Source organism: Pyrus communis, chromosome 15 (genome assembly GCF_041283825.1).
Source record: "Pyrus communis isolate YQ-2024b chromosome 15, ASM4128382v1, whole genome shotgun sequence".
Classification (NCBI taxonomy): Eukaryota; Viridiplantae; Streptophyta; class Magnoliopsida; order Rosales; family Rosaceae; genus Pyrus; species Pyrus communis.
In genome coordinates, this window is record NC_142579.1 from 21345930 (window position 1) to 21367138 (window position 21209).

Genomic DNA, 21209 nt, shown 5'->3' on the forward strand with positions numbered 1-21209 from the left:
GGATATGCGTTCTATGAAACTAGTTCAACGATCCAACCGTTAAACCTGTTTATATATACTCTGAGAGCACATACGCTAAACATACCAAACACAAATGTTCGGAGAATAGGTAAAGGGATGAAAACTTTCGACTGATACAAATGAAAAATCACGATTTAACAGTCATTTTAGCTCCTATCTTAATGATTTTTTTACAACTACACTTTCGACCCTAGAAGAGTACGATGAAGGAATCAGATCATCAATTTAAAACATTTACACTAATGGATACCACAAAAATACATATGTAATGGATGTATAGAATAAACTCTAATTGTTTGTTGAATCTATTATTTTGACGGGATAAGTATTCTACGGAACTAATTTTGACGATCCAACTATTAAACTTGTTTGTACATACTCTGAGATCACATACACCAAAATTCACAAAAAAAAAAAAAAACAAATGCTTGGAGATTTGGTAACATGACGAAATCCTTCAAAGGTTACAAACGAAAATCACGATTTAACGACTATATCACCTTTGATTTTGATGATTTTTTTTTAAATGATGGTAATTGAACCTAATCACCAAATTTGATGATCTTTTAACCGTTTGAAATTAAATTAACAAAAAATAAATTTTTTGACTTTGCCCGACGAGTAAGGTGCAAATCGTCAAGCAAACATATAAAGATTTGTCTAGCACAACACTTCTAAATTTGTAGGGCAAACCTAAAATTCCCCCCAAATTTTTGCCACAAATCATATTTGCCACCATAATAAAAGGTTGCCTGACAAAACATTCCAAAATTTCGTCGGGCAAACTTTATTTCCCACCAATTTTTGGTCAAAATTAAACTATTTTAGGCAACCTTTGGCTGGTGAACCTTTTGAGTTTGCCTAACAAATTTTTAGGGTTTTGAATACGTGTCAGTATTTTTAAAACTTTTTTAACGAACCCTTCCGTCGAGCAAAGGTTTGAAATGTTACAACACCAAGAGCCTTCTTCTTTCTTCCTCCTCGTGCTGCTTTGCAACTGAAATTCTCTCTCTTTCTCTCTCTCTACCCCCTTCTCTAATCTTTCTCTACTATCTCTATCTCTGTTCAGGGTCGGCCCTGAAATTTTAGGGGCCCCATGCGAAATTAAATCGAAAATCCTAAATAATGCTAAAACTGTAATTTTCTTTTAGTTATATTGATATAAATTCCAACAAGACAAAGAATCTTATAAAAGCAACCAGTAGTGTAGTGCATTAACACACCCTCAAGGCCGGCTCTGTTTCTCATCTCTCACCAAGGTATGTACAAATTTAAACTTTGTAAAACTTTTGAAATTTTTTGTTAATTCGGTTAGGGTAAAATTTGCAAAATTTGTTGTTATGATGGTTATGATTAGGGGGTGGGGGGACGGGGAAGGGGGGGGTGGGTAGGGATGAATGAGCTGGGTGGGTGTGAATATTGTGGATATTATGATTTTTGCATTGTAATCTAGCCACTCAATGTGGATGGACACTCATCCCACTAAGCTTTGTCTACCACTAGCTTTACCTATAAAACAAAGAAGCAAATGAAGAAAAAGAGATATATACAGATACGGAGGAAATGAAGTAAGGAAGAAAGAGAGAAAGAAAAGAAGAGAGAGGAGGGGAAGAATAGAAAAAAAAAGAGATATAGAAGAAATTACTAGTAGTTGAGCTAGAGAGAAGAGATAAAAAGTGAAAGTTATCTTTGTACTCATGTTATTTCACATAATGAGAGAAAGTATTGCTACTGCCTCAAGGACTAAGCACACTTGCCGAATCTCGTAAATATAGTGTGTCATTTACTTTATATTCTACAACACACATATCACCGATTTTACAACACGTTATCAACACAAGAAGCCCTTGTATCGGTGGAAAGCACAACGCCATAAATCCGGTGAAGCACTACCTACCTTTCACCTCTGTCAGCTGAAATTTCACAGATAAGAAAATTCTTATATTTTATTCTCATATCTATGTACGACTAATTTTATTAAATCAAGTATATATCTTGTTTCATGACTGTATATCATTATTTCGAAAAGTAAAAATGATACAGACTTTAAATTTGCAAAAAATCCGATTGTCATGTTACGAACTCTAAAACTCCAACTTCATGTGCTCAAACATGAACACTTCCTTTATGAAAGTTATTACTTATCCCCTCTCCTATAACATGAAAAATTCCAAAAAGATCCAACAATGAAATCATTCCAAATCTTTAAAATAGTACCATAAATCAAATCCCGTAGAAAACTAGACAGTCATCTTATGAATGCCAAAACTCCATTTTTAGTAGATCAGATCAAAACTGTTTCTTTACGAAAGTTGTTCGGTATCTCTTATTCATATCATCCTATAATTTGAGTTAGATATAATGGTTTTATCTTCTAATAAGTTGCAAGCATTACATTTGACTCCAAAACTTATAGGAACCATTTTGACTTTTTCAAAACTTATTGGAAGAAGGGCACCAACTGGACTTATGGTTACTATTACCTCCTGAGCAACTAGTAGGACTTGGAAATGTGAAATGAAAACAAAATAAAAAGGATATGAACCAAAAGAAAGTGGCAAACAAAGAAAAAGAAAAAACAAAATATGGAGACTTAATTATTGCCTTTTCTGTTTTGGCATATTTATGTGAATGGTGTTGTTTTAAAGCTCTATCACAAGTTCTATTTATTTAAAGCAATTTATTTACAGTGGGTGGAATTATTACCCTTTGTTTTAAGGTTTGATATTTATGTGAAAAGTGTTGAATCAAAGCCCTTGTCACAAGCTTTATTTACTTAAAAGCAATTTATTTACCATGGCTGGAATTGCCTGAAGTTCCTTAATTAGATTAATGAAGTTCCTTGATCAAATCAAAATTTGAATTTTTTTAACTGAGATAGCAGCAGTTCCTCAATTAAATTAATGTGACGGCCATAAGCGCCTCAGTCCACAGATTATTAAATGAGGGCCATAAATTTTTCAATCCATGTACAGATTAAGTATGGGCATGAATTCCAAAAATATGAACCTAAAGGTTCTAACGATGTCGATATTGAGAATAAATTTCGAGTACATATGAATAATGTTTAGACCCGAAGTTTAAAATATGAATAATGTTATGAGCTTGACGTTCTAACATTTGTGCAGACACATGTAATTTTCGTTATACCTGAATTTCTTCCTTTTGGGAATAAGAAAATAGTGAACTTAGCAAAACCTGATTTTGTGACAATCGACACCTTACACAAGAGATATTTTCATGAATTCATAATGCCCGAGAATTTATGTGGAAGCATATGATATTAGCAAAACATCTTTATTTAAAGGCTCATTGAATCATATTCATGGAACCAGAAGTTTCCATCGTCTCTTCATTAATTCATTTATTATGGAACCAAAAGTTTCCATGGGTTCCCATATATAACAAGCTAAAGCAAAAGCTTTAGACATGTATAAAATGAAATGGGCGAAATTTTATTTTATACATACACATGCATACACATGAGCTACAACAACAAAAACAAACAAATGCGGAGGCCTTCACAAAGGTCGCTCATATGAAACCTCAGCACTTGGCAGTACCCCAGAAGGGGGAGGCACTGGAGATTGGTAATGTGACACCCTAGTAATTAGAGAAACACCAGAAAAGGAAAACACCGATTACCTTCGAAATCTAGCCACGAATCTCTTGTGATCACTTTGAATCTAACTTTTGGATGCAGCTGGTCGAGCCTTATTTTCATCCTCATTGAGTAAATATTTGTAAATTTGTGAAAATCTTTATTCTCGTGCCTGAGCCCTCTGATCTCTTATTTTATACTTGCCACCTCAGCCATTAATGATTTGACTTTGTTGACCTTTGTTGGATACAGTACCTGCATACTGAACATTGAAATCCAAAGAGTCTTAAGCAGCTAATTCATCACACCTTTTTGAAAGTATTCTTTTATCTCTGGGAGCGAGAAGGTTCCTAGCTACTACATTGTAGCCGTTATATCATCAATTATCATAAAGTCTCCAATCGTAAGATGACCATTAGAACATAATAAGGATGTGTGTCATATATTATCCTGAAGCAACATGTGTGCACCTATCCCGAGACTCAAATCTAAACAAAGGTTAGATAAGAAGCCATTTTCAGAAATGATGAAAGAAAAGGGTTGGATGTAGTGGAATCTCAGAAATACAATAGAGACAATTTTTATAGCCGGGCAACTTTCAAAACATGCAATTTGGATATAATTGATACCTCTATAAAAGGAGAGGCAACATAGCCACTTGTTCAAAAACCGAAGAGACACCACTCTTTGAATTTCAAAAGCCGGATTTTCCAGAATAAAGTTCGTTAACATTTCTCAGAAGTAATCTCAGCTTTCTGAATATCAAGGACACCTCTATCAAAATATCTCCACAAAGTTAAAACGCATAAAGTTCATTATTCCAACTACACCATTGTTGCCAACAAGCGTGGGTGACAATGTCATAATCGCACCACTACCTGCTATTATAAAATCCCTATATATGTCGACCTTCGTCCTTCATGGCAAGGCACACCTCTAAAACGCCTAACTCATCTTCCTAGCAAAGAATGCATCTGCAACCAAACCTCTCAACATATTCAATCTTCCTTCTCTCTCAAAATCCTCTTAAACCAAATCCTTCAAAATGCCAAAACTTATTTCCTCAGCAAGAAACCCCTTAATTTCTATCGAAAAGGTTTACACCAGCATCAAAATCTTATATTGTTTTTCTTCAAGAGCAAAAGTATCTCATACCATCAAGGTTGAGAATAAGAGTATCTCATATCATGTTTTTTCCCTGTCTTTTCCATTGTCTTTGCTCTTACTTGCAAGACAAAGAGAAGAAAGCAATCAGTCGAAACCTGAAATCAAACTTTCGGTTTGGAATTGATTGCTTGGAACCTTTGTCTAGTTGCTTACCTTGCATTGCTCTTAAAGAGTCATCTTCAACCATTGTTGGAGCTAAGTTTCAAGTCACCAACATCGCAGAACAGTTGGTACGATGTTGGCTTTTTACACTGAAGCTACCAAGTATAGATGAGTCACCAGGAAGTGATGCATTGAAGGACCATTCAAATGCAAAGGTTGCGCACCACTTCTGTTGTGCAGGAAGCTAAAGCTAAATGAACAACGATGAACCCATACAAGTTCAAATAGAGAAAATGAGTGGCTGACTAAGTGAATGGAAGAACAAAGTTCAATGATGGAATCCTACTCACAGCCCCAACAAACTCTACTAGTTAATATCATTCACATGATGTACAAAAAGGTAATCCAAATTTTGAAAATTACAAATTGATTACAAGTTACAGAGATATTGTACAAATTAAAGTCTTAGTAAGACTATTCATTGACTTGGCACTATTGAACTGTTGCACACCCGAAACATGACAGTCTTAGCATGGATTCAAGTTCCAAAAGGATAATCCATGGACATGACAATTTTAATATATCTCATGCATGAAGCATGATCGATGTGTAGGTTCTAATGATTCAACTCCCCAGAAGTGGAGATTATCCAAGCTCTATAACGCTCTAGAGAAGGTTATGATCCAAATTCTCAAAAACAATCATCTAAGAAGAGATGATTGTCCTGAAACAGACAATGTAAAGCCCCTGAAGAGGCAAGTATCCAAAGTAATGAAATGCTTATAAATATGCATGCGTATGCACATGAGAACTATGGCATCACGAATTGATAATTACCCTTGTTAATTTTGGTTTTATAGTAGCTACGAAATTCATCAATGAGCTGTGTTGATATTGAGGCATGTTCTTTTGTTTGTTAACTAAAAGGAAAAATTATTGGCCAAAATGGAGAAAGGCAATTCCATTACAATTTATTGAGAACGTGAAAAAATTGACCTATAGTACAAACCGCCAAATGATGTTGAACTCAGAAGGTTACATATGGGCATTTTTAATACAGTGAAATACACTTACATGATATGATGCAAGGTTTCCAATTGAAAACTAAAATTTTAATTCACTCCTGGAAATATGACTTCTCATTCTGAAGCTTGTTCATTTCAGTGGAGAATTATACATACATATGCCCTAAGCATATCTCCACAAGTAAATCCCTCAAGTATACTGGAAGCAAGTTGCTCTATATAAATTCCAAAAGAGAATGTGTCATGAAGTGTAGAAAAGCCCTTAAGGATTCAAATTGCTTGAAAAAAGCCTTGGAAGGGTAAAGCATACATTATGTACTCAATACTAATGGATGATATAAATTACCTTATTAAGTACTATAATTATGATATTGTTGCCACACATTAAATCTCTTGCAAGAGTTTATATTAGTTTGGAACTCCTGAAGAGTCTAGAAAGATTATAAAATGTTGAAAGGAATATTGTCTCAAGCTGCAGATCAAACAATATGCCAACACAAATCTTATCCATGATGTTTATGGTATTAAAGAACCATGTGGATTGAAGATCATGAGTTGAACACTAAGATGGTTAATCAATTTTTAGGCACTAAGAAAGATCATTCATCCTCCTAAGGGAAATGATGAATTGATATTTGATTCAGAAGTATCATATCTTACTAAAGTATATGCCTTATTGTACTTAGCACAATATATTGGATCAGTGAATACATTTCATGTGGAGCACAATACCAATAAATGGGTATTGAAATGAAATAAAGCTTATTTATTGACTCTCCAGGAAATTATAGACATGTGCTTGTTCTATTCCTATGAATACTAATATCCATGGTCTTACTGGGCAAGCAAAATCTGAATCTCTCTCTAGACTGCATACAAATCACTCACAGAAAGGATTTGTATTTACATATGGAAACAGTTTGATCCTACAACACCCAACGAAGCAAACATTTGTTGCTACAACTTCATATTTATCAAAACTATATAACTCTAAAGTCTTCACTGCCAGAAGTTCAAAGATTGGATCGACACGCATCTACATGATGACAAGCTAGTTAATCCAAATTTATTATAATTAGGGGAGACATCAATCAGGGGGAGCATCCAAGAGTTTGCTGCTTTGGCCATATGTGAAAAGCATTTTTTTTTATTCCAGATCATCCATTGAAGAAATTCCAATAAAACAGTCAATTGAAGACTTGTGGCCATCCAAGGAAGAGTGTTGTAATTCTTGCCACTCAATGTGGATGGCACTCATCCCACTAAGCTTTGTCTACCACTAGCTTTACCAATAAAACAAAGAAGAAAATCGAGAAAGAAAGATATACAGACATACGGAGGAAAGGAAGTAAGGAAGAAAGAGAGAAAGAAAAGAAAAGAGAGGAGTGGAAGAAGAGAAAGAAAAGAGATACAGAAGAAAATGCTAGTGAGTTGGGTTAGAGAGAAGAGAGATAATAATGAGAGTTATATTTGTACTCCTATTCTTTCACATAATGAGAGAAAGTATTGTTGCTGCCCCGAGGACGTAGGCACGCTTGCTGAACTTCGTAAATATTGTGCCTCATTTACTTTATATTCCGCAACACACATACCACCGATTTTACAACTTTTTGTTAATTATTAGGATTATTGTGAAAATATTGAATATTGTAGAAATATATGAAATTATTGGTAAAAGTGTACAATTGGCAAGTGGGAGTGGTTGTGCACTCATTTTCAGATGCCAACATTTTTGGTAAGATTTCTTTATATTTTATTTTAATTTAATTTTATGTCCTTTTATTTATGTTTAATTGATTTTTTTTTAATTTAAAATGTAAATCGACAACAAATAAGGGTAACCGGGAAAGGAAGCCATACCATCATCACTCCAGTCCTCGGCCCCTATCTTATTGAGTTGAAGAACGGCAAGTGAAGCGTTCACACTTCCTAGAAGTGGAGGTTAGGGGTTTAGGCATGCCAATTATGGCAACTGAGTCACTGACGACATTTATGCAAGTATTACGTTCAACATTTTAAATTTAAATTTCATTACCCTGAAAAAATTTAAATTATGATGGGTAATCTTAATTGGTTTTTTTTTTTTTTGGAGGTTCCTATGTTGTAGAAGAAGGGCAAGTACATCACCTACCTTTAGGGTTGGTTCGGTATGGGATACCGAACCAAAACCCTTGTCCCGATTGCCAAACGGAAATTTTCGGGATTCCCAATTTCAAGACCAATCCCAAACCAAATTTTCAGGATTTCGGGACATTCCCGAAATAATCAATTAGAAAGCTTGTTTGCTAGACTCTATACTATACCAGTGGAACAAACTCTAAATAGACTGAGTTTATTGGATAGAAACTTCACTATACAACAAGAGAAAAACAAAGAAACAATTTGGATGGTAGAGTTGTTTCTTACTAGGAATAACTTGAAGGGAAAATCCAATAATACTAGAAGATAAAAACTCATAGAAGACAGAAATGGCATCTAAATTAAGACTAGAGACCGATAATACGAGGCATAAAACAGCTTAAAAATCCAGTAGGATAAATAACAGCTACAAGATCAACTCATAGAAATTAGACTATTACAGCTCCCAAAGCTCATTTCACCGTACCCTGCCTTGCTGCATCTTCAAAGATTCATTTCCCCCCAATGACCAAAAAAATAGCTTTCACACCTGCTCTAGAATTTGAACAAAATCCTAAACTATACAAGTCTGCTTTAGGAATATAATATTGACATTGAAATTAACTTGTTTCATGCCGATTTAAGACTCGCATTCAAAATTGAACACCACCCTAATCTCTTCAGTCACTAAAACAACCTATATATATGATAGAGACTTGAGACTTACATTGAATTTCAGCAAAACCCCAAATTGGAGAAGTCTAATCAGTCACTAAAAGTTTAAAACATCCTAATTTTATAAATTTTTATTTTGGGAACATAATGAAGCATTGAAATTAACTTGATTCATGCTGATTTTTATATTGTTTTCAATTCTCTAAAATGTGGATAAAATGCATGCAAAGTTTCAAAGCTTGAATTATTCTGCAATTCATCTTGGTTCATATTTAATCTGCATCCCACATAAACCATTCTCTAAATTCCCTAGGTTCTTGTCTAGACACTGACAAACGAGAATCCAAAATTTCCAATAATGCTCAAATAATCCAAAATTTTCAATAATACTCAAATAATCAATTAGAAAATTACATACTTTGAATTCCTTAGTGGCGAATTTCAACACGGCAGCGATAAGGGCAATTCCAAAACAAGTTATTCTCCAGTGAGGTAAGGTGAGGTCAACAAAGTGACTAAGTGAGGGTGAATAGGCGAGGTTGAGGATGACGAGGAGGGTGAGCCGATGAGGTGCGGTGAGGTTGAGAGAATGGGTGAGGTCGAGGACGATGAGGAGGGTGAGCCAGTGAGGTCACTGAGGTGAGATGCCAGGAGAGAAACTAAGAGAGAGTGATTGAGTCTCCGAGTTTGAGTTAGGGTTTATTTGGATTCAACGGTTAAGATTAAATCTCAACCAAATCGGACAGCTATTACAATTCCAAATATATATTTAAATTTTTTTTTTATTTTTTATTTCGGTTCGGTTTGGGATTACCAAACAAATGCAAATATGAGACCGATTCCCATATTGAATTTTCGTGATCGGTTCGGTAATCGGTACCGAAATTTTCAGGATTTTCAGTTTGGGATTTTTTCGGTTCGGTTTTTTTTTTTTCCCACCCCTACCTACCCTTCCCAACAACAACTGGACATGCCAACGAAGGAGCTGACACCTATACAAAGGTGTCCGTACGGTTGTTGATGGATGGGGTTGGCCAACGGAAAGGCCAAAGACTACTATGACTTAGGAGCAGGTCGGGGTTCAAGACCTTAGGTCGTATTCTTTTTCATCTATCTCTTATCCTCCGATAAAGACATCTCCTAGACTGCAACAGTTGTAGGTGGAGTTAGCATGCCAAAGAGAAGAAGATGAGCGCCAAAGAAAAGAAATTGCTCGTGAGCGAAAAACTGATGCGCACGACTGAGAAGCCATGCGCCAGTACATTGCTAGGATCACCGAAGAAATGACAAATTCTGGCATTCGAATTTTCAAGCCTCCGAACGATTTTCAGCCATCTCACCAGCTACCCCTGGAGTTGTATTTAATTAGTTTAGTTTTTACTACAAAACATTGCACAAATATTTTATTTTATAATATAATTAAATAAAGTTTGTAAGTTGTGATTTATGTTAGCTTTTTCAATTAATATAATTAGATTTAAATAAATTATTTTAATAATATTTTTCTAATTACAAATATTAAAATAAAAATTTAACACTTTACCCAACGAACAATTTCTTCAAACAAACATTTTTCCCATTTTTTATTTTTTTTGTTAAAAAGCTTGCCTGATGAATATATCGTCGGGCTAAATTTAGTATTTAATTTCCATAAAATTTTAACGACCTTACCCAACGAACAACCTCACACCTATTGCACTTCGAGAAGGGGAATTCTCCAGTCTAATGTTGTTGCTATTTTGATCCTCCACGTAGCGGATTTCACCTAAATAACTTTGTGCATTTCATATGATGTTTGTCAAATATTTTGAGATTTTGCTGCAAGTGTAAACGGTAAATATGAAGGTGCTATTGCTACTTTTTTGTATCACTTGCACATTATTTAATTTGTTTAACGTCATATATATGAATAAGAAAGATGATAAGAAATGTGTCGTTGGTTGGGAAAGAGGAGGAAATGAAGCGAAACAATAAAAAGGTTATATGGAGACTTTACTAATGTTAATAATTTTGGAATGTTAGCAGACTCGAGATTGCAGGTTGGCAATTGGTGGTGCTAAATGATTTGTTAGATTCATTTAATAGCAATTTTTTATTTTTCCTTATCAGTTATCGTTTTAAAGGGTGAAAAAGAGTGAGGGACACAGGAAGAGGGGAGAAGGAGGACAACAAAATGGTTTCTGCTACTTTCAATACTTTGGGTAAAAGAAAAAGGGTTTCATTTCACTCACTTTGTTTTGGAACTTTTCGTTTTCTTTAGTATCTCTTGCTATATCTATAGTCTATATGTTTCTTCTTTATGTGTTTCTGATTCTAATATTGTGTCTCTTTTGTAGAGTATGTGGGGTGGAAACACACCAGCGAGACCTCACACACGAGTAGATATTGTTGAATCTTTAGTCACCAGGGAGATTAACTGGTAAGAGGTTTTAACAAAGGCTTCAACGATAGTGTGTGGTACTAATAGATGGTTCACCTCACTTTCGACGTCGAAATCAAATGTGGCTGTAACCTAAGCCCCCAAATTCCAACATAGCATGCAGGAACACTAATGGTTTCCTATGTGATCTTCATACAAAGGTACGAAGAACTAAATATGGTTGGTTTACTTTTTGGATGCTTAAAAATATAATTTTAGCAAAGTCCCAACTTGAGGTTGATGTTATAAATTTTTGGACTCCATTTTCATCGGATAAGGTTCTTTCTATTTTGGACTGTGGGTCAAAATTATTAAGACACTGATGCTTGAGTGTTTGAAAAATAGGTGCAGGACAAATGAGCGTTCTGATCAAGAAAGAGCTGCTACAATTACTGTGTTATTTGACTTGCTGTATAGTGCTTCAAAAAGGAAAGTAGAGACAATTAGTTCTCATTAGAGTAACTCTGGAACCAATTCAATGGATCATGTACAATTCTTTCAATCTAACTATTTAGATTCCTTTTTCCTTTTTATTACACAATAATAGATTCATTAATGATGCCATGTATAGCTTTTTGAATTTATAAGAGCTACATGCAAGGTTCTAAAAGATGCTAGGCGCTAGTCGAGTGGCGAGTTGGGGCCTAAGGCCTAGATGGCTAGGCAGAGTCTAGGCAGGCGCCTAGGTGGACTAGGCAGATTTAAGTAATTCTATTATATTTCGTGTAAATAAGTGTCTGTTTATACTTGAAATATATATAATTTCATCATAAATTACAAAATAGAATGACATATGTATTATGAAGTATTGGAACATAATGAAAACATGGGGAACAATCATATAGTGTGTGCTCATTTAAGTATTCAACAAGTCTCTTACAATGTATTGAAAAAAATTAAATGCAAATTGAAAGTTATCTATTTTCTGTCTAAGTGAGTTACAACCTAGGCAGGTGCCTAGGCGGTCTAGGCGGGTGCCTCAACTAGTCTAGGCGATTTTCAAATGCCTAGGCATTAATCAGGGTGGTGACCAGCCGCCTAGCGCTTAGGCGGGGATTTTTAGAACAATGGCTATATGTAAAGTTACAATGACTGTATCCAGTCATCATACAATCAGTTTTTTATCAACATATTATATTTTCTATTTTTAAACACATGTAAAACATTTTAAGAGGCATGTAGCGCTCGTGATTAAGAAAAAGCCTAGTTTAAAAAGAAAATATCACGTAACTTCAAAAGAACCCTAAGAACCTAGCACAACAGGAGAGGCATTTTTAAAATCACGCACTTGTAAAGATGTGTTGCGCTAGTTGTTTACCATTGTTATTTGTTTGGTATAGACATTAATAGCAAAACTATAGTTTTAAGTCATAAACAAACTCACTAAATTTGGTTGGGTCTCTCCAAGTTTAATGAAATTTGCATTCTTATTGAGAAAAACACCGTTCTCTTCTTCTTTTAACTAATCCATGATCAAAAAATGGCCTCAGTTTCAGTAGTGTTTTCTAATAACCCACAAAAAACAATTAGCATGGAGATCACAATTAACTGTCAAGCTAAACAACCGAATTCCAATACAATATACTATTATAATTAGGAAGTATATAGTTCCTCCAGTTATGTGTGAGAGAGTATCCACAACAATAGCTTCCAGTTATGTGCAGCCATCTTGCAGATTTCATCTTTCACCTCCATACTTGCAATGAAAAATAACAAACGCAAGACATCTACAAGAGAGCTTTGCGCCCGTGACTAAAAAAATGCCCCTCGCACGCATGTGAGTGCGTGTGGAGAGGCTAGTATTATATAAAATGACCCAAAAGATCCATTTCCAAGGTGCTTACTTGAGAGTCATCCTAGACGTAATCCCACTAGACATGAGCTATGCACTCTATTGGCGTAAACTGTCTTCTTATTCCCTTGGTCTTGGTTTTATATGGATAAAAGTGGACATGAGTTCATGACAATCCACTTGCAAAATCCACTCACAGAAAAAGAATTAAATCCGTTATTAAATAGATTAACAGATAAGACCCTGCTAATCAAAGTTCTCACTGTTAAACTGTATTTTCTTTGGTCGAACGACCTTAAAATATACAATGATAATTGTTAGCTGGATAAAAAGGAAAAAAAATACTTCAAGTTTCTTCAAATTAAGCTCTCCAATCCACTTTTTGACATGATTGCTTGAATATTGATTATGCATGGCCCATGCTCAAAGCTTATTATGGAGTATCAATTAAGAAAAGCATATCGTTACTCTGATTGCATCCCTTTAAGATCACTTGATTAGTGCAGTAAGAGTGTGGGACACAACTGATAAGCCCTCGCTTTTCCATAATTGTCCTCTGCACTTTGTATTCAAAACTGTAACATAAATTGAGAATGATATTTTTTGTTTTCTTTTGGTTTGATTTGATACTTTGTATTCACACTAAAAAACAGAAACCAATTTCCACTCTTTTGACTGTCTTTTGCAGTAAGCGAATACATGGAGATCATTCGTTGATCAACCTTCCATTTATTCTCCAATCATTCAAGATATTTTTGTAAGAAATAATCTCTTTGAAAATTGAAAAAGATAAAGTTAGAGTAGACTTCAACAATAAGCTCTTTATTTATGTCAGATAAACAATACTTAACCAAACAACAGGCATTTGGTCCAATATTGAGCATTTTTTACTGTAATAACAGTGACTACTATTTATATAGAAGAACAATATTCTCATATTAGAATCATTGTAGGAAACCAACAATGTCTCCCACTATTTTTTTTTTTTTTTTTTCTTGAAACAAACATTGTCTCCCACTTTTAATATAAGTGGGTAATTTTAAACTCAATCCCATCATATGTAAACTAGGAGATCCAAACCTATTCCAATAAGATTTTTTAAATCAAATTGAACTCAAACATCTGGCCAAAATACTCCTACACTTATGCTCATATTCTAACAATTTTTTGTATGTTATCAATACAGGAGCAGACAATTAAACCCTAGTTTTGCATCTTCTTATTTTGTAAGTAGTGAATTGTCTTGTAGGTTAGGGTATTTCTCTCAATTCATTGCATTTCAAGTTCAACTCCTCTCCTGCCTTTAGTGTATTTTAGAATATGATTATCATTTGTATTCAAAATTAAACCCGTGGTAAACGTACAAACTCATCTGTTGTAGTAATGATTGAACTTGTTATGGTTTGGGCTTAACACCATATGATATTTACCATCTCACCATAGTTTATCCAATCATTCAATACCTCAACTGCTAAATTATTGCATACTAATTCCACTACCTCTTCCTCATATAACTTTCACATATTTCCCTTTTTTCGATGCAAATGATGGAACGTATTTTCGGTCAAGTCCAAACTTTAGTCTCGGCTGTGTGTTGTAATGCGATGATGAGACAGAACTGAGGTTTGCTAATTGTCACCGACAACTACAAAAGCATGAAAGACATGTCCATGAAGCTGAAAGACAATTATATAACAAAACCATATATATATATATATATATGGAAGATGAAACTCAGTAAGGCAAACCACCGAAAAAAGGGCAACTGGGAAAAAGGACATGAAACCGCATATTTTTTCTTGCATGTGACAAAATCTCAGCATGTAATGCAGACTAGGAGGCAAGATTTACATGTGTTGTCTTCACTGTTCTAAAAATCTTTATCTAGGACTTGGGCGATAGATGGCTAGTCAGGACTTAGGCGTTAGATAGGTAGTCATTGTTTCGATTAATTCTTAGGCAGCTAGACCTGCTTAGACGCCCGCCTAGACTGCCTGGGCGCCTACCTAGACTGCCTAGGCTCCCGTCTAGACCGTCCAGCCCATCCAAACCCGCCTAAGCATCCACCTAGGTCATAGCTACTACTTAGACGAAAAATAGATACCTGACATTTTGAATTTTATTTTTTCAATAATTGTAAGAGACTTGTTAAATACTTAGATGAACACACATTATATGTTTGATCCCCATGTTTCCATTAATCATTATGTTCTAATACTTTATAATCTATGTGTCATTCTATTTTGCAGTTTACGTTCAAAAAGTAGACACTTATTACGATATATAATAAATTATTTAAATCCGTTTAATCTGTCTAAACCCTGCTTACCTTACCTAGTAGCCTAGGCGCTAATTCTCAACTTGTCATTTGACTAGTGCCTAACTTTTTTTTTTTTTTTTTTTTTAGAACATTTGTCTTTGCTGTAGTCAAAGCCTGTTTTGGTTTCATATGTGTTGAATTCAGCGGAGGTGGGGGTGGAATGAACCTTTGATGTTTTCTGTCATGGAGCCCACGGCCATCACATGCAATGCAATTATACCACATCGTGGAAAACCATTTATATTTTATTTGTTCTCTGTTAATTCATGACCATATATGATCGCTAAATACGTAATTAGTTAGTATTGTAATATGGCGTTAAATTATTTGTTTAAACCTATTTCACAATGTAATCTCATTCGAAATGCGCAGATTTTTGGATATTACTACTAAATTATTTTTGTAAAAATTCATGCAAATCGGAAATCATTTATATCTCTTTAACTATTGCTGTGAACATTTTAATATTTTATCGACAACTCTGTCTTGGTCTATTTTATTATGTCATAATTAGAAAACCACACGATATTTGATTTTAGTTAATTTTTGCAGGAATGATCTTTCAATGATAACCTAAAAAAAAAAAAAAATGATATGTTCAGATTATGAGAAATATTGTTCAATAAGTCCAAACAAGTGGCTAATTTCATATTAAAATACTAACTAGTTAGCGATGAACACTCACCACATCAAACGATACATGAAGATATGATACGAATATATGATCTCTCTAATATTTTCTATATCTACGCACATAGGAAGGCTACTTAATAAATAGTTGATAGAATCATGTGTATTTAAGTAATGAAGAATTTGAACACAAAATGCACTAAGTTAAACACAAAAATAATAAAAACCCTAATCACGAGATAATCCACTTCTCTTGTACTCGATTTCTGATCATTTTCTAAAATCTAATATTCTATGTACACATCCGCGATGCACGCACAACAATGTGTCATATGTTGCAGTGAACCCTCAAAAATTTTCTAAAGCGTATCATTCACACCATGTAATTTTCTAGCGGGTATTTATCATTTTTGGCTAAAATTTCACCCTTAGTTTCAAAAATATCATTTTAAAAAAAAATATTTCAAATATATCCAAACCAAACTTGAATAGACTTAAATACCCTTAATACAATTACATTCTTTCAAATAATCTTGGCTGGAGCTCACAGTTGCGTGATTGGCAAACCAGTTGCGGGCATTGTCAAATTAACGGAGGATACTTGCGAATTCTTTCCTCTTTCCATGAATTTCTATCACTAGCCCTAATACGATTTCATTTTTCACAGTAGTGATTGAATATCATAATCCATTCATCTTTGTTTTGTTCTCTAATGGCCGGTTTGGTGGTTATGAGATTAGGATTTCAATATTCCAGTTTGTCATTTTTGGGCTTCTGATTTGCCCCTCTTCGCTACCAAAGAGATATTTGTAGGTTATTATTGGAGGACAATTTCATCAGACATGATTTATTCCACTTCGTTGATTAATTTTTTACCCCTTAACAAATTGGCCCTGATGGCATAAATTTTTAAAACCAGAAAACGATTGCTACATAATCATTGTTAAACTTATAAACAAAGAAAAAAAAAAAAAAAAAAACTGAAAATACATCTTGTCTTCCATGGCTTTCGTGGTGTATGGAGATTGGAGAGTGTTTATTTTGAGATCTGATGGGGTATGAATTTTTCATTTCAAGGATATTTAAGTCTATTTCAAGTGTTTTTTTTTTTTTTTTTTTTTTTGTTATATTTGAAATATTTTATAAAAAGTATATTTGTGAATTTGGGGATTAAATTTTGGTTAATATTGATAAATACTCTTTTCTAGCTAATGATTCATTCATCTCCTCGCAAAGGTTCATGTACTTTAAATTTCTAAAGCCTGTTTTCAGTTAATAATGAATTCTGCATTAATAGGAGGAGGAATTTTATATTAGTTTATAAGAAGTTGGGTTACTTTTCATATTATCAATTGGTTCTATAGTGGAATCTCAACCTTCTTTGTAATATCAGAGTAGGTTGTTCCACGTATGAAGCCCAACGGCCATGCGTGCTCTATGTCATTCTGTTTGTGTTGTTTATGTGTTAAGCTTGAAAATTCGCCGTACGTGAGTGGTTGTGTTGAGATTGAATCTCACATTGATGGGAGAAGGGATCTTGTATGGGCTACTACTAGACCCCTTAGAATGAGTTAATCCTTGTATTGTCAATTAATAATTTTAAGGAAAACTAAATAAAAGTCCAAAAAAAAAAACTTTAGTTTTAATGAAAAATGACAAATAATGGTGCAGTGAACAGTATCAAGGAAAGGTAAAACTGTGGTTTTTCATTAAAAGTACTGGGAGTGTTTTGTTAAAACTCCCTTAATTTTATAATGAAGCCTCAACTTTCTTCAAATAGTATAAAAGGTAAAAAAAAAAAATAATAAGTTGTCGAACCCAATGCTCACTTTACCTATACCTAAAGAATTTCAACATCGAAATCTTTTGACTCATTCAAGCACTGGCTTTCGGCTGCACAAAACCCTTTAGCATATATGCATGCCTTAAACTCTGCATTATTCTCTTTATTTACTTTAATTTGCTGGATGTGCTTTATTATTTGTAACCGTCTTTGGTCAAATTCAGTAAACAATGGTATAATTTTTCTGTTCTCTTGCTTCATTACACGGCTACAATTGTCTTCTAAGGGTTTTAGGGTTTAGCTGATTCAATGCATAGGGCCAAAACTATTCATAAGTTATCTACAGAATTGACACTCGGGTTTTTGAACATTAGTTTATGAAAAATGTTGAAATTAAAAAAAAAAAAATTGGTGTTAGATTACGTATTTATTTTAATTGTTTGAAGTATACTTTTAATAAAATTCGTATTTATTTTTGTTATTTAATGTGTATTTTTACTTAAAGTCTTCACAACAAAATTTTGATTTTGATTTTAAGTGTATAGAAATAACTGTACCGAAATATTTTGAATTGTTTTGTTCGTATCATATGTCTATACCCAAATGTTTGTATTGAAATGTCTGTATCATACTATATTATAATGTATTTGCCTAAATATTTGTACCAAAATATATTTATAATGAATTAGTGTACCTAAATATTTTATCAAAATATATTATAATCAATTTGTGTAGACTTAGAAAAAGAAAAATCATGAAATTACCAAAAACAAAATGACATGATGAAATATAAATCCTGGAATTTAAGTAGAACCAAGGGACTAAACTCAATTTTGAATCTTATACCAGGCATTAATCTAAACGTTATCTTATTTAAGAATTAAAACCTAGTTTTATAATTTATAGTCTTTTCATTTTTATAGAAGGTACATAATCACGAGGTCATACATATACATAAATATATGAGAATTGTTATTAGCACTTCAAAAATCTCATTATACACTCCTAACTTTCTATATTATGAAAGAAAAATATACTTGTGAGGAGTGTAGAATGAGATTTTTAGAGTGTCAATAACACTTTCCAAATATATACACTGATAACTAATGCAAAGATGATTATTGATTCCAAGGAAATCTGTGTTAAGATCAACTTGTACTTTCATTAACCTTAATTATTTATTGAGAAATGTTATTGGCACTCCAAAAATATCATTCTACACTCCTCACAAGTGTTTTTTTTTTCCTAATATAGAAAGTTTGAAGTATAGAATGAGATTTTTGAAGTGCTAATAACAATTTCCTATTTCTTTTGTCAAAGTAGTACGGCACAAGTGGCGCAATTCATTGTTGTTAGACTACTAGTGTGGATGGAAGAAAACTTTTGATTATATTACTACATATCTTATTATTCTTACTTCGTTTCGTGATGGAATGGTTTTTCTTTATGTTTTCTCTTTAATTATAGAACCTTCCATCGTGACATAATAAAATTATCTTAATCAGGGTACCAAATATTATATATATTTAATCACTCCTTAATTTGAAGTCGCCTCTGTTTAATTACTTAATTATCGTGATACTTGATGTATATAATAGACAAAAGGATGGTAGTGTAAGAAAAACCGTTAAGAGGAGGAAACCTTTTCTCATGAATTGAGTCAACAGGTATCTTTACGGGTAATTAATCTTAAGTGCTAAGGGTAATGAAGTCGAACGGAATATATATGTGGTTCTGTAAAAGAAAGGGAAAAAAAAACCATGCATATGCACATGTCATGGTGACTTATTGCATGATTCAAGGCCGGAAAATGAAAGAATGAATGGCCGTTCTAGAAATGGTTTTGACTCTTTGAATAATCAACCAGAGTAAAAGCTCAAGAACATTCTTGTGTGCATGGTGGACCACTAAGTTCGACATTAACAATCTCTTGTTGTTAAATGACCAGTGTATTAAATAAAAGTCAAATTCTTTAAAGTGATTGAAAAATAGAATACGAAATGCAATAGTATCACTCTTAATTTTACGGGATGCCTATTAACAAATGACAAATTTTTCTTGTTTTCGAAATTAAACAGCAGACTGATTTATACTTTATTTGGCTGTGAATATTTCACACCATTTAGCTGAATATATCTTTTTCTTTTTCAGTTTATTCTTTCGCCAGCAAGGAATAATTTTTGGATTCTTTGGCCTCTTTCCTTTTTAACGACCAAAGAAACCTCTTCATGTGGTTCAAAATGTAAGTCAGCTGAAGCCATTATTCTACCAACAACATGCAATGAAACAAATCCCCGGCGATATCAGCCATGAGAAGACTTTCAAATCATTTATGTTTTATTTCTACTTTTTTCATCGGTCGCATTTATTTTTGCCAATTTATTAATTATTTGGTCATAGGCTAGAACTGCATAAAAATAATAATCAGAATTTGAAAGAAAAAAAGTCTTCCTGTTATAAGTATGTTATTAATGGCCCATTAAGTACAAAACGTCTGGGTCCATGCTCCTGCTGCACAAAGTCGTCCTTCTGTCCTAGTTCACACAATAAAGCCTAAAATGGTCATCTTCCTATCACATTTCTATATATTCATTCAATCCCTCGCTCTCTTTTCTCTGTGTATATCAAGCTCTATATATACCCCGACCCTTTGCATATAGTTCTAGTACAAAAACACAGAGAGAAATGGCCGGATCATATAAAGCCCTCTTCTTCTTAGCTCTTGTCCTGTGCTCTACTTTAGTAGTTTATGCAGCAAGACCAGAACCAGCTTTTTCAGCAGCGAAGTCTGCGAAAACCAAACTCAAGGTTCGTTGAGTTTTAATGTTTTTATTGTGTTTTACACTATTTCGTTTTTATTTTGTTCGAGTACCGGGATTATGAGTTTGATACATACATGGGTTTTTTGTGTGTGTGTTGTTTAAGGGTGTTGAAACAGAACAGGTTGATGAAGTTGAGAGCTGTGAAGGAGTTGGAGAGGAGGAGTGCTTGATGAGAAGAACTCTGGCTGCTCATGTCGATTACATCTATACACAGAAGCATAATCCCTGAACAACGTTTGTTAACTATATGTATTGTGATTATCTGCTGATTATATATGAACTACTTATTAGCAATAAAAAGAAATGTTCAGTAGCAGTTTAGCTGATAATATATAATCAAGTTTCCCGTGCTCTCTCTCTCTATATATAGTACTACTTATAGTGAATTTGAACCATTAATCCGTTAATTTGGTTCTTGCTCAAAGTATGTATTTGCCAACCTATGTTTAGTAAGAGAACATTACTCAGAATATAACAAAGTTAGTCCAGCAAAGAATGATGTTCTGTTATTATTGCTACTAAATAAGCCGCCATAGGTTATGAATCCCTGCTTTTACGACTATTGTTCCAAAAATTTCCATCTAGCGTCACTGTTTAATCTATAGTCGTTTGAAAATTAAGAAACTACGTCTAGCCCGCTTAAACCTGCCTAGTCACTCACCTAGGTTGCGACTTTCATTTATACATAAAATGGATAACTTTCATTTTGCATTTTATTTTGTCAATAAAATGTA

General features: G+C 33.7%; 1 protein-coding gene across 1 annotated transcript; it reads left to right on the forward strand.

Annotated features, from left to right (window-relative positions):
* The first annotated feature begins 20261 nt into the window (after positions 1–20261).
* On the forward strand, positions 20262–20826 carry LOC148690679 (phytosulfokines 3-like). The gene is made up of 2 exons (XM_088685503.1): positions 20262–20461; positions 20579–20826. Exons 1-2 carry the CDS (start codon positions 20339–20341, stop codon positions 20702–20704), a joined length of 249 nt encoding a protein of 82 aa, XP_088541629.1. The 5' UTR covers positions 20262–20338; the 3' UTR covers positions 20705–20826.
* The last annotated feature ends 383 nt before the right edge of the window (positions 20827–21209 follow it).

Excerpts from the sequence above, each read along its gene's own strand:
- LOC148690679 (XM_088685503.1), top strand. The coding sequence starts at position 20,339 with ATGGCCGGATCATATAAAGCCCTCTTCTTCTTAGCTCTTGTCCTGTGC. Across the intron at positions 20,462-20,578 it reads CTGCGAAAACCAAACTCAAG|GGTGTTGAAACAGAACAGGT; the intron begins GTTCGTTGAGTT and ends GTGTTGTTTAAG.